The sequence below is a fragment of the Planococcus citri genome, chromosome 2 (assembly GCF_950023065.1).
Source record: "Planococcus citri chromosome 2, ihPlaCitr1.1, whole genome shotgun sequence".
Lineage (NCBI taxonomy): Eukaryota > Metazoa > Arthropoda > Insecta > Hemiptera > Pseudococcidae > Planococcus > Planococcus citri.
The window spans coordinates 43,299,727-43,314,818 of NC_088678.1; the positions used below are offsets into that span (position 1 = coordinate 43,299,727).

Sequence of the window (15,092 nt, forward strand, 5' to 3'; positions counted from 1 at the left end):
AAGTAACCCCCTCTAGATTGACCCAAACAGGACTGACACAACTGTGGAAAACTCCCGGTGGAAGTTAATGGATACTGACACTACTGTGGAAACCTCCGGGTTAACCCGGAGGTTTCCACAGTGGTGTCAGTTTAAACATATGTCAGTCCTTTTGGGTTAAGTGACTCTTTGACAGGTGTACGATATGTGAAAGAGGACAGGGTAGGCAGAGAATTAGATGGAAATACGATTTATGCAAACTTCTTCAACACAGCGAGGTCCCTTCTATAGAATAGTCGATGACGGACGAATTACGTATTTATCCTGCAGCGCATCATCCATTCAACAGGTCGTACAATCGCGGAAAAAATCAGCACATTGGATCTTTCAATTCATGCGAATCAGTTGCAGATTTTTTTTGAGGAGAGGGGAGCATAAGCGGTTGAATTCTTGTCGAAAACGAAAACTTTTTTGTGGGCCACGAAAGGGGTGAGATGTTGAGATATAATCACTGTACATATTAGTAAATTTGTATAATTAAATATTGTCGTTGAAAAGACGAATGAGATAATTTCAAAAGGATCACACTTCAATCTTTCAACAATTTTGTAAGACTAGGATCAACTTTTCATCATTATTTTAAAATTTTTAAAGAGTTTTTTTTTTATAAAAAAACGCGTTAAATCAACGACCCACCCCCGCAGATTTTCAAAGAATGGAAACCTGTTTGATTGGTGTTAATACTGCTTCATGAATTTTCAACAGGTGAGTGACAAGAAAAGTTCATAGCTACTATCAAATATCTTCCAAATGAGTCCGTGTGGATGTTTCTTCGTTGTTTTTTTTTTTCAAATGCAGCTGCATTTTTCTATGGAAATATGTTATCTTTATTTCATCCATTTTCCTCTTAAAATCAACAATGCTAAGTATTTTTTCATTTTATTAATTAATTTTTTTGAGAAAAATTATATTAACACGAACAAAACACGCGGTCATCATAAGGTTCCCTGATCTTGGAATTGATGCAAGGAACTTCCACATAATTACTCACTCTTCTGGGTGTTCAATTGAAACCCTAGAGAAGAACGAGCAAATCCCTTCACGCGATGTTGTATCGTGTAAAAAGAATTTTGAACTCCGTAGATACGAGCACAGCACATTGTAAAAAAGTACCTATTATTTCTTACATTTTGGTGAAATTTTTGACTGAAATTTGCATGAGTACGAAGACATTCTAAATGTCCGACCGAAGTCCTAAAATAGGGCCCTAGACTCGCTTCTTCTTTCAAGTAAGTCGATCTGATTTTCAGCTGTTCTATAGAAATCAACAAAATCTCGCAGAATATATTATTTTTGATTTGTCACTTTTATCTCTTCGCGCCCGACAAAGAAAATTTGTAAGAACCCACCCAGCTTTATGAGGAAAATTCTTCAGTGCAAAAATAAGTCCAATTTTTACGAAGATTTGAAAAGAAAATTTTCACATCCTTGGATTGTTTTTAGTTTTGAGATTTTAAAAAGTGGAGATTGTGATTCGTTTATATATAAATAATCGTTGCATTTTGTAGTAGGTGGTGGGGCGGGAAAGAAAATGGTTGAAATTGACCTCGTGAAAAATTTGATTTTTCTCCTCGGAGAGAAATCCAATTTTTTTCTTATCGATGATTACGTTCAGTCTGGTGATCATCCTTTCTGTGATACTTTATAATTTTGTGTACATCTTGACTATCGACAGTTTGCCCTCTTTCTCCTTCCGCGGTCTAATTGCCAATTTACGTTTTAGCCGAAGTAAATCGAAAAGACTATAGACTTTTATTTCATACGTATCACGCTGCAGAATTAGATTTGCTGTAAACCTCGTCCCGTAAGGGTATCGATTACAACTCGAAAGGGAAAAAAGGAAGAGACGCTGGATTGTTAGACATATTTTCAACTTTTATTTTTTCATTCTCTTTTAAATTATGTGATATTACCGCGTATATCGCAATATAATATTCGACTTGTTGGTAAAAAGTTTTCAAGAATATTGTTTCGAAACGAATATGAAATATTGGCGAATAAATTTTCTTCATAAAACGGGTTACCAAACAATCTACCCAGCTCGTAGATTGGTGTATAGGTAAAGGAAGCAGGGTTTTTAAAATCAAATAGGGAAAAATTTTGCCATTTTTGGAATGTTTTAATTCAGGTTTTTCGTGTCGTTTAACCCTGACGAAGACGATTCGCAATTGTTCGAAAATCAGAAGGGAGGGAGACAGACATGATGCGGCGAGGGTTAGAGCTCGTGCTGAGAGTGAGAATCGCTTCACTCATAGTCAGTCAGTCGGATGGCCGAAATGAATTCTTGTCTCGTCATTACGACGATAATATGTACCATGTACCGTGTACCATGCCACTTACCTAATCGTAAAAAAATTTCTCAAATTCCATTTCACTTTCGTAACCGATGAATAAAGAAAAAAAAAAGAATTAAAATACGCGTATTCCGCGAGATGCGATGTCGATGCGAGTGCATTGCGGAGAGCGAAAGAGAATTATATACGCTCGAAAGTCATTCAAATGAACCGGATTTTACTTCCTGTTGTTGACCTTAGTAGATTTTTATCGTCGCGGATTTTTAGATTTTTTTTCGTAATATTTTGTATTTAGGTTTCTGGTGTCGATTGGTCTTCTCGGAAAATTCGATTATTGTGTATGTCGTTGACTGTCGAAGAGACGAATTTCTATGACGTTGAAATGAATAATTCACAAAAATTGGTGATTTTTTCTTTTAATAGGGTAAAAGCAGGTAATATGGGGTACCCGCTTTTTTCGTATTCTATGGGTGCTATCCAACAGGAAAAAATTTAAGGAGTGTTTTTAAATGATTCTAAGATGATCTGATCAGACCCGGAAGCGATTGGTCACGTGTACTCTTTTTTATTCGTCGGTGGTGACTTTTTCATGCAACCCCAAAACAGATACGTCAAGTTTTTTGAACATTTTCGCGAAAAATACATATTTTTTTGAAATTTCAAGTAGAGTGCCGGAAAGAGCCATGATTTTACTATTTACCTATTTCATCCTTTACTTTTTCAGTGAGTCGTTTTTCTGAATTTAAAAAAAAATTAGAACATTTTTGGCGTTAAAATTTTCACATGCTGGTAATAGGGAGTACCTTGTTTTTTCGCAGATTTTTGACATATTCTGAACCAAAAATGCCTAAAAAAGAACCAAAAGACTAACAAGTGTAAAAATGATGAATAAAAATAATTTTTCCTGTTTGTTTTATTCGTTTATTTTCATTTTTACAAATACTTCGTGTTATCTGCCATTTTTTGGTAAATTTTCAACAATTTTTTCGAAAAATCAAAAAATTATGGAAAAAATCATTGCAAACCACGGTTTGTGCGTGACATGAATGTAATGTAGGTAAAAACTGGAAAAAAAATTTTTTTGGCTGTTTAAAAGTCATTTTATTGTAGTTTTTATTGGTACCCCATATTACCTGCACTTTTTCGAAAACGTCGATTTTGAACTTTTTTTTCAAAAAAAAAATTAAAAATAGTAAAAATGATTTTTAGTGGCCACAATTTTTATCACAGATGGGTAAATGTTTGAATTTTCGAATGTCGCAAAAATTGTCATTTTTCATCAATTTTTTTCCATTTCACTTTTTTGCCAATAATTCCCAAAAAGTGTTGTTTTTTGCTAGAATCGTCAAAGTCTTGCTTTTTGCTGTAAAAATTGTAAAAAATTCTCGCTTTTTAACAGAATTTCTAAAACTAATCTTTTATTGCAAAAATGTCAAAGTCTTACTTTTTTCAAAAATGTTTTCAATTCTTTTATTAGAATTGTTAGTCTCGTTTTATTTTTCCAAAAAATTGGGGTTTCGGTCAAAAATTGCAAACATCCTCAATTTGTTGCTAAAAATCGTCGAAAAGTCTCGCGTTTCTGTCAAAAAGTTTTAAAATAGTTCAACTTTTCAAAATTAAAAACCACAACAGTTCATTTCATAATGTTCTGGTTTTTTTTATGATTTTTTTTCTCACATTAAAATGTTTTGCACGCGTTTTGTTGATTTTTTTTAAGGGGGGGGGGATTGAGTACGAGCCCTGATCAACTTTACAAATAACATGATGGAAATATCCCAGCAAAATTTTCACGAATTACATTTTCAAGTTGTTTTACAAATACGTAAATGGGGAGACTCGCTTAAAAAAAAAACCTCCATTTCATTTAATCCTCTTGTAGAGAAACCTTATGATAATCTCCACTTACAACACCAATTTACTGTAGCAAAACACATGTACTACTTGTGCCACACGCTACACTTAGGCGTTTTATTAAATTACTTGTGACTCTCGTTTTCATTTTAATAAGCGTTCTATCGATCTAGAATATTTTTTCACAATTCACGCGAGTCTGCCATAGAAATAAAAATGAATCCAAAAAAAAAAAAATAGACAAAAAACGGTCACGAAAAAGCACATTCGAGCATTACGTTATTAAAAAAAAAGCCGACCGCAGTCACCGTTGGTTTTTCCCTTCACTCCGCTACTCGTCTCTGCTGCATTCAATACACATGTGTATTTAATTACCTAATGAAACATTCGAACAGGTACGACGACACCGGCTCTGACGCGGCGGCCGGCGACAGGCGACCAGGTCTGTATTCGCGGATCGAGCTCTATGTGTACAGTTCCGTGTGTCTCGTCCCATACCGATCATATTTGATACTATGTGTATGGCGCGTTGCAAAAACCTCGAACGCAAAATTCTCCAAGTCGAGATATTAATCTGGTACACGTTTAGCCCCTTCCCTGGGCAGGCACCTTGCCTCGTCTACGCCTTGCTTCGCGTCGCGCCGCCGTAAAATTTGCACATTCTCCGTAGACATGCATACAACAAACAGTACCCTTCAACTTCATCATCATGAGTATCGAATTACCATGTACAAACACACTCGCAGATTCCACTGCGGCTGCCACCAATACCGGCAAATCGGCGATTCGACATTCGACTTGTGCTGATGCACCATTGTTGATCTGCTCAACTCGTTGTCTTGGTTGGTCTTTAGTAGTACAATCGAGCCGGTGAAATTTTCGTATCACTTATGTAACCCTCCTCAGTCGTATTGCATATTTTTTCTCCAGCTCACGCTGCGCATCGTCCATCGAACGCGCGAAGAGAACCACGATAATATAGTCAGATGGAGACGACGAGTCGAGCATTTTCAGAACGTGCCAAATGTGCCGCACAGCGGTCGCTCATCATCATCAATATCGCTTTTGCCATCCGACTCTCGAGTCGCGAGCGATAAACGTTCAAATTATATTCCATCATCAAATCTTCACGAGAACGAGAGAGAAAGAGAGAGAGAAAAATCCAAAAACAAGTAACTACGGCAACTCGAAGAAGTATTTATAAAACTGAAACCAGTTTCCGAAACAGTAAAACAGGATTTTGAAATGCTATTCCATATGTATAATACACAGGTTCAATCTGACTCCAATGCAGATGTACATTAGGGTGAAGTGTAAAAAATTGATTGGTTTTGATTTTACTCATTTTCTGAAATTTCGAGATGTACATACTACATACCTACTCGTGTTTTGAGTTGATACCTTCGTACGTAAATCTTCAACTTCGTAGGTTGCTTGTGAGAAAAGGAACGGATTTCTAAAATCAGAGTTGAAAAAAGAAGAATTTTGAAAATGAACTAGTCCACAATTGCTTTTTAATTATGAATCTGGAGTTCGATCAAACACATTACATATATAATGGAATTCCCAGATGTTATTAGAATTTGGAGTCACTAATCCTGATCAAGCATCAGAGCTGGGAAACAAAAGACGTATATGATTCAACCAAAGAGTTCAACGTCCACCCCTGTCCGGAATTAATAAGGTGCAAATTGTGCTAGATGGTGTTCGATCACTCGATTAAAAAAATGGATGCGGAGGTCTTGTGGAGAGAGGAGATTTATAGGAAGGGTAGTCGAAAGAAAAGCATAAGAAATCGAGAAGTTGAATGAAAAAACGTAAAATGGCCAATTCTAGATTAGACGAAGTTACTGTTCTGAATATTTGCCACCCTGGCCGGAATCCGAAATTCGGCCGATGATGGTATCAGTCAATCAGGTACCAAACACACACCATTTGGCCAAAATTTCAGCTGCTGAAGTTCATATAATTGCGAGGAGAAATCGCAATTTCTTGAGTTAGCGATCATAATAAAATATAAGATTGCATTATTACCTGTAAAACAAAAACTTCAAAAATTCGCCAAAAAATCAGCAAGTCGAATTCAGCCTCTGAAAATGGACGATGGGACTTTTTTGAGGTTCTCTTTCGACCTATCTAATTGTAAGTTTCGTTCCAATCGAAGATTCCAGAGTCGATGAGTTCCCTTGTGAGTTCAAATATTGGATTAATTTTTAGACTCAACTTCTCTGAATCTTCTCACTTGTGTGCCTTCCCTCAAAATCCCGTAAATATGGTAAAAATACTGAAAAAAAACTACCTGAAAATGTCGTGTGCAGTGTTGTCAAAAAAAGACACCTAAAACATAATTAATTGGAGTGCAAAATGTTGGAAATTGCATGAAAAATCTAACAACATTCTTTTCAATCTGACTTTTATCTTGGAATTATTAAAAAATTCGTCAGTTGATAGAAAATTCTGCAAAAAAAAGTCAAAAAAGTTTATTTAAACAAATTCTATCCATGTGGCCAAAATTCAGCAACGTTATTGATCAGTGTTACGAGACGAGTATTTAAAGGTGTCACATGATTTTTTTGTTGTTGGGAATTTCTCATTTTGCGCGCATTTGCGCCTCGAGCATTTGCACGGATCCAGTACTAATCGTGTGACGCATCGTTTATTAGATTTCCAAGAATAGATCCATATTATTTTTGGATACGATCCTTCTGTGCCGTTTTTACCGCACCTCCTTTTGCTATTTTAAATATCTCTGAGAAATTCGTGAAAATATGGCGTGAAGACGTGAAGTATCGATTTCCATCAACTCTCGATCGCAGAGTTCTTCAAATATCTATATATTTTTTTGATTCTATCACATAATGTTTCCCCGGTAATTCATTTTAAAGAAAATTAACGGTTAGAAAGGCACCTATGAATCAAATTCAGAAAGCAGTTTGTTTCGAAAAAATCGTGTGATGCGTTGAAAAAAAATTTGAAATTTCAACTTGATCGATTCGGTTAAAATTGTGCGATCGAAATAATTCAAGCGAGAGTTTCTCCTTCAAATAGGAAAAGAGTGAGCGATTGAGCGTTTCTATATGCTTAACACAATTTAACGAAGATAACGACTAACTAACTGATAAGTCAATGGAGACAAGCTTTAACGTAGCTAATAGGTATCTGATGTATAATGTGCATTACATACATGTTTGTAAGGATCATTATTATAGGTACCTCATGTAAGTACAAAAGAAGCGATTGTAATCACGAGGTTTTACATTGTACGGGCCATTTTCAGATACTACATAAGTTTAGGAGGGAAAGCAGGTTAATACGTATTCAAGGCGAATATTTTATACGCATTCTGACGACCACCTTTCGGACAATAGGTATAAATGGCGAGGAAACCGTAAAAATGTTGACATTTGCCTTGCTAACGAGATTTAAAATCAAGAATCAATGTCATGATTGGAGGCTCGATTCATTATATTGACGAAATTCGCTCGTTTAAAAATAGAGACGATTTTCTAGGATTTCAAATGTGGCCGTCGACGTTGTATTGCTTCGATTTTTTCCATTTTATTCGTTTATTTATTTTTTGTTAATTAAGTTAACTTATCGTACCGCTTTGGAGCATTCGAACTGTATGCGATCCTGATCTCATTCCGTAGGTGTGAGAATGGGATTGGGAAATGATACTCATACGAATGGCGCGATATCCCCCCCCCCGCTCACGGGCTAATTGTTTTTCAACGAACGCGTGGAGCTGAATACGCTCATTGATGATGATACTGATGAATAATTCGATTATAGAACGAAAAAATGTCATTTTTTGAATTTTTTAGAAAAATTTGTCTCGTCATGTTGTTGTGATCGCGGTATTTTTCAGAATTATGTCATTTTTCTAAAAATGAATTCACAACATTTTTTTGATCGAATATCGTGTTTATTTATATCTTTTTCCAAAATGTCGGATGTTTACGAATGAAATGAAAAAAAATGTATCACGATCCACCCACAGATTCACGGGTAATGCACGTTCGATTACTCATTACCGATTGATTTTGAGTGATCCTCTATGAAGAATACAACATGTGACAGTTTTTTCAGAAAATTATCAGTGAACGTGACCGTAGTAGCGTACCATTACTATTTCTGTGCATATTTTTACAATTTTTTGAACAAGAACACTGACGATAATATTTTGAAGATACGAATACCTGTCTTGGAAAATCCATGTGATAATGTATTCTATAAAAATGGAAGTTTGGAATGGCACGAATTGTAAATTGCTACATTTCAAGTTCTAGGGTTGCAATTTTTCCAGATCAAGTTTTTAAATAATGTCCCTGATTCTATGAAGGTTAAAAAAAATAAGAATTTTTCCTCTGGGTATTGTAGAGGAAAAAAGTTTTTATTTTTCAAAATCTACGTTTTCATTTTACTTTGAACGATCTGTACATTTTCTGTTCGAAATTTTTTATGTGGAAGTGAAAGGGTGTGAGGTAAATTAAAAAATCAAACAGGATTTTCAATAATTGGAAAAGTTTGGTAAACTTGGTATTTTGTTGTACCTAAATTAATGGATTCATCGAAGGCGAATGTCTAAATTCTTTCGGGAGAATTCGATGTAGAAATCAGAAACCACAAATTTCGCTAATATGATTTTTCAGGTTTTTTTTCATGTCTGAATTTGAATGAATATGACAAATCCCTGAAGTACGTGAATGTTAAAAATCTTGTAATAAATGAAAATATTGAATGCTCATTCAAAATATTAATAAAATATGCATGTTGATCTGATAAAACCATCAGATTCGTCGTTGTACGTATACATAGGTACACTAACCGGTCCAATTTTAACTGATTGAAAGATGCGATAAGAAATTGCATTTGGTAGCACTTGTATGACGTTATTTTCATAGGCTTCTGTTTACTTGAACAGATCTGATTTTATATGACCAGATAGGATACTAAATGATTTTTTATCTGATATAAGTCTACTACCAAAATTTAAAGATTTTCTCCTGGGAACCAACTCGATCAGAAAAAAAATATTTGATCGTATTGTCATTACAATTCGATGTCTTCTTCTTATTTTATCGCTAATGATTCTAATGTGATGTTTTTCGTTTCATTTTGTTCACAGGGACTGGAGAATCGGGGAAATCTACGTTCATTAAACAAATGAGAATTATTCACGGTTCCGGATACTCAGACGAAGACAAAAGAGGTTTTATTAAATTAGTTTATCAAAATATTTTTATGGCTATGCAAAGTATGATACGTGCCATGGATCTCCTTAAAATACAATACAGCGATTCTTCGTGTATAGTAAGTAACAAGTTTACCATCTTCTAGATAATTTTATTTTACTGTTTTTTTTTCTCTTTCGACCTCGGGGTTTTGCGTAAGGTTTTATTTTTGGAGTTTTTTTTATGGATTATTAATGGGTCTTACTCGTATGTACCGCAATGAGCCATGTTTTTGGTGCATATGTGAGTAATGTTCATGCATACAGGGTGGCCCATGTGTATGACTATGGTTCTTCTGAAAAATCGTTCCATGAAGTTGAGCTTTCCAATTTTTTGTCGAAATATGTCACGAACAAAAGTCACTTGGAAAAAACCAAGTGCGTTTTACAGGTGGATAATAAAATTTGATGCTGTTCAATTCTGTTTCTCTTCATTTTTTTTCTCGTAGAATTCTTATTTGTTTAGAATAGATTTTTGTGATGGAGAAGTTGAAAAGAATTGAATTTCATAATCATCGATTTAGGATGATTTTTCCAAAATATCTATAAAATGAAGCGTCCTAGAAAAAGTGTACTACATCTTTTGATGATGGGGAATTTTAGAATCTTCATTTTAGCTTTTACCTACTCATTTTTTCCATAAGACCCTTAGTTTTTCTCAAAAATCGATTTTTTGTGCCGAATAATTTGACTCCTCCCTCCCCTGATTTTTTCATCGTACTTAACAAAATCAGTTTTGAGGAACAACTGAAAATCCGACAGAAAAAACGAAGAGATATGGAATTGTAGAGCATTACCTATTAGCGTGGATCACTCAGAAAAAAGATGACGGATTTTGACCAAATTCAGCAGAGACCTTCGTTTTGAGTTGTAAGTTATCCAGAAAAAATTTCAGCTCTGGAGGGGAAATGTGGGCATTTGAAGAAAGGCCATTTTCGATAAAATCGTTTTTTTTTTGCTCCTGTCACTGTACCCAACCCGTTTTGATAGAAATGGCCAAGTTCCAAATGACAGTATTTAAGATTCTGCGTCGATCTATGCGATTACCATCAAAATCCGAGACCACTGCTAGGGTTCTACTGAGCGGTTGAAAATTTACAAGTCGCTTATTTTTGGATAAATTCGTGTTTCGAAAATTTTTTCTTCGCAATTATTTCGGATTAACTTAGCTAAAATATTATAAGATATCATTCCTGAAACTTGGGGAAATATTTTGAAAGGCAATGGTGCCAATTTTTTGGTCATTACTGACAATTTTTGAAAAAAAATTGAAAATATTTAGAATCTTGAATAATTTTATTTGGGACTGGGCTCTTTTTTCCGAAATTTGTTCGATAGTGAGAGAATCGAAAACCACGATTTTTCCGAAAATGTCCTCTCTTTGAGGGCCCATATCTTTCCACCAGGGGCACCTCCGGAGCTAAAATTTTTTCTGAGTAACTTTCAACTCGAAATGAAAGTCTGTGCTGAATTTGGCCAAAATCCGTGTACTTTCTTTTGGATGATTCCCCCTATTAACCGTATTTTCCATCAGTTGATCAGTGTGATTGATTTTTTCCCAAAAACCTTCATTGTTGAGATAATTTGAGCTATAGTTGAAACCTGAAAGCTCAAAACCTCATTGAACGAGTCAATTCTCTCTTTTTTTGAAACTTTACGCGCGAACGTGGGCCACCTTGTATATTAGGTACCTACTACCTACATGTTTGCGAGTAAATGCTGATCTCGCGCATCGTTCGTGGCTGGTCGGCGAGAAGGGAGGGGGGCAAATATAGTATAGTGAATCGAATAAGTTGTTGCTTGTGATGTGTTGGAGATACAGTGACTGTAGTGTCGAGAAAAGTTTTGCATATGTGCAACGAGTTATGTAACCGTAAGAGATGCGATAAATGTGTATAATTATTTGACAAGGATGCAGTCGAAAGAATGTTGAAATTAAAGAGAGAAAAGTACTCTAAGCTCGAAATGAGGGATGAGTGGGACTGGGAGAGCAGGGAGTACGAGTATAACGTGTATTTTCGATGAAATAATAGGTGGAACAAAAGAGTATACTTTGCTCGTACATAATATAATGGCAGAGTAGTATATCGTAAAAGGAGAACCTTGGGGGTCGGCGAGGGGGTCAGAAAGAGAACGACGAACAAGCGACGACGGAAAAGAAATTGATAATGTCAGACCGATAATGAGGAAAAATTATTAATCACCTCGGTACCTTTTGGTAGAAAAGAAAATACCGGTACGTGTTCGTTGGAAGAGTATTCGGATTGACGGAAAGCTCGCTATTGTTTGCACAGGACGTTTGCCGCAGAAAGTGCGAATATTATTCGCGAAATCTCCATTCATTTTAGCATCGATATTGAGAGCTGTTAGGGTGAATTAAGGGTGTAATACGCCAAACACGCATCGTTTTGACAATGAGCAAGCGAGCGAGAGAGATGAAAGCTTTCGACAGGGTGCGATGCAGGTGGAGGTAATTCTATGGTACACAGTACACGCGTACGTGGTTCGCGATATACCTTTACTTACCTATAATCGCGCATGAACATCGCAAAATACTCGTACATTCAGCATATACGAGTGTATGCTGTGTGTACTATGTTCCATACTATGCTACTTTTGTCTGTGTACACTGTACACATGTAGGTAAGGTGCCTATATACGAAAATGGTTTATTATAACAGGTTGTTGAACGGGTCATGCAAGTCTTGTGCAAAAAGTCGTATATTTTATTTGACAGTCGTATTTGTATCCCCTTAACGCGTGTCCGCGACCGTCTCCTGGCTTCGTATCCTATGTCCGTACTTCGTACCTTACTTACTTACCTGTCCTGCGGATTCCGCGTGGTGGAGCTATTATTTGGGATACCTATTACCTACCTACTGCACGAGGTACACATGTGAAGAAGCGTCGATAAATTATGTATGTATTCTGTACTGTTCGAATTCATATAGCGAGAGAGATAGGATAGAACCGAGTTGGAAAAATCTTTACGTTGCTTTTGTGCTTAAAGTGGCGTGTAATATAAGAACTCGAAGTGGCATGTCAGCTGGTTTGGGTTACCTTCATTGGTTGCTGGGAATTTCTTTCCTCATCATTTGTTGAGTACAATTGCCTGGAAAAGTTATTTTTTGTTATGTTGTGAAAAATTGAAGATTTTTTTGGAAAAGAGAAGAGAACCGAGGGAAAAAAAGACAAGATTTTCCTAATTTCTTCGGATTTGATTTTTAGTATAACTGTCGAAAAATTTTCTCGCGATGATGTACGTATCGTAAAAGACACTTAATTGCATCATGAAATTCATGAACACGAATTTGCACCAGAGTTGCCTATTTATTCATTTCTTATGTTTTAGAATTTTTATTAAAAAAGTTGAATCATGCCATTTTGGAAATCACTGATAGCCCCCATTTCATTCGGGTGGTCCACTGGTCCAAAATTCATATCTGCACCAACATCTATGTATGTACTTGGAATTCGTCATAATTATGTTGCAATTTCAGAGGAATTGAAAAATATTTGTTTTTTCAAAACGATTTTTATCTGAGTATTTTTTTATTTCATTTTCGAAAACTACACTACGTGGTATATTTTGAGTTGATATTAACCTAGACATGAATAATAGGGAGGGGGATATTTGAAGACGTTCGATAAGTGAAGACATGACGTGTTGAATTTGATCTTCTTCTCGTCACACACCCCCCCCCTCACAATTCCAAAAAGTCGTGAAGTGTTTGCAAAATGCTGTCATTATAGAAAATTGAAATAGTAATGTTGTTTTTAACCCCTTCCATCAGAAAAAATTTTGAAATGTCCGAAGACAGTTGGAAAGAGAAGAATTATCCATAAAGTTTTGACAGCCCCCCCCCCTCCACAGTGGTGGACTGGGTCGGTTTGGGGCCCCTTGCATATGCATAGAATGAGGCCCCCAAAATTTTTCCCTTCTCCCTTAAGAATCTTTCTCGTTCTGTTTTCTCCCCAGGTAAGAAATAAAATTTATCCCTTGCATTCTTTATTAAAAATTGCAAAAACCCACCATTATCATCAATAAACAGTCATTTTCTACCCAAAATTCAATCAAAAAACCATCAATCCGTATTATCCGGATTTTTGCTTATCCGAACAACCAAATTCCCCAATTAGTCCGGATAAGCGGAAGTCTACTGCACTTTAATGCAAGTTGTGCTATTGATTTTTGCTTTTGTCTGTTTATTCAATATTTGTTAATTAATAGCAAAAAAGAGAAGATTTTTTGAGGGGACAGGGTAGAGGAAAAGTTATGAAATTACGATTTTGTCAATTGATATAATATAATTCGCATTTGAGCTTATGAAAAATTCTTATTTTCTCTTCTAAATTTATGGAAGTTTCAAAAATGTTTTTTTTTTTTTTTTTTTTTTTTTTTTTGGTTCAGAGAAAGGATAGCAATTGATCCGAGCAAAGCGAGGGCAAAAGCTTTTGAAAATTTGTATTTCGAGAGGTAAAAAACAATATTTTTGAAAAATTTGTTCACTTTTTTAGCTCAAAATTTTAGAACTTGAATGACTGTTTTTTTCAAAATTTCAAATTTGAAAATGAAAAGAAAACAGACCCAGAGCGGAGTGAGAGCAAAGAAAAACAACGTTTTTTGAGGTGAAAAATGTTTTTTTTTGGTTAGAAAATTTCTTTAAATTTGAATAGGTACCATTTTTTATAAAAGTTTGATCTCAATTTAAAAAAAGAAACCACACATGCCCAAGTGAAGTGAGGGCAGAAAATTTCAAAAAATTATATTTTGAGAAGTAAAAAAACGATATTTTTTGTGGTGACTGATAAGTTTATTTTTATTTTTTTTGACCACACATTTTTTAAAATTTGAATGTACTAAAAAATTAAAAATCAAGATTTTTGAACAAAAGAAAAGAAAACTGGCCCGAGCGACGCGAGGGCAAAAGCTTACAAAAATTGTTGTTGGAGAAAGTGAAAATACCATGTTTTTTGGTTTAATCATGGCCCCTGGGGCCCCTTAGTATCACGGGGCCCCTGGCGATTGCCAGGTAACATCATAGGCCAGTCGTCCACTGCCCTCCGGTCTAGCTTTTTTATTTTGAAATTTTGTTAGACACTTTATCTTGTGATACTCCCATTATGGAAAAAAATAGTACAGAAAATGCTGACTGCGCTAGACCTTATCCAGAGGTCTTCATAATACTCAAAGTTGCTATCATCTAGCTTTTTTTAAAATAAATGTACTTTTTTCTTAATCCTGTCGTAAATTTTGCCATTAGCTGTCCTTTCTCAATTTTTCCCTTATAAAAAAAAGTAATTTCTCAACCGATCCCTTTTGAAAAGAACGGTATTTTTTTTCGATTGCATGGTAGTACCTACTTCGGAAAATTACGATCATCTTTGCAATAAAAAAATAAATATAATAATCGTTTGATTTTGATAATTTTAAAATCACTAACTGCATTTTAATAAATTCAGCGCTGGCCAATCTCAGCTTCTGGCAATCCAGTTGTCAAATACTCACCACTAACGAACTGCGACTTTTACTCGAACCGCAGCATTGTGTTTCAGAAAACGAAAAGTTGAAAAAAAAAACGTAATTTTTTTCATCCTACTCTTCGATGTAATCGTCGTTGTCGTCGATGGGTTGTTAGGTAGTTTCATTGAATTCGTGAAAAATTCGAACGCGT

General features: G+C 35.3%; 1 protein-coding gene across 7 annotated transcripts in view; it reads left to right on the forward strand.

Annotated features, from left to right (window-relative positions):
• LOC135835905 (guanine nucleotide-binding protein G(q) subunit alpha) overlaps positions 1-15,092 on the forward strand; it is a 49,323-nt gene that overhangs the window by 14,932 nt on the left and 19,299 nt on the right. For all 7 annotated transcript variants that reach the window (XM_065350404.1, XM_065350403.1, XM_065350402.1 and 4 more), the window contains exon 2: positions 9,313-9,497. In XM_065350404.1, coding sequence (XP_065206476.1) covers positions 9,313-9,497 — 185 coding nt within the window. The remainder of the gene's footprint in view (positions 1-9,312; positions 9,498-15,092) is intronic.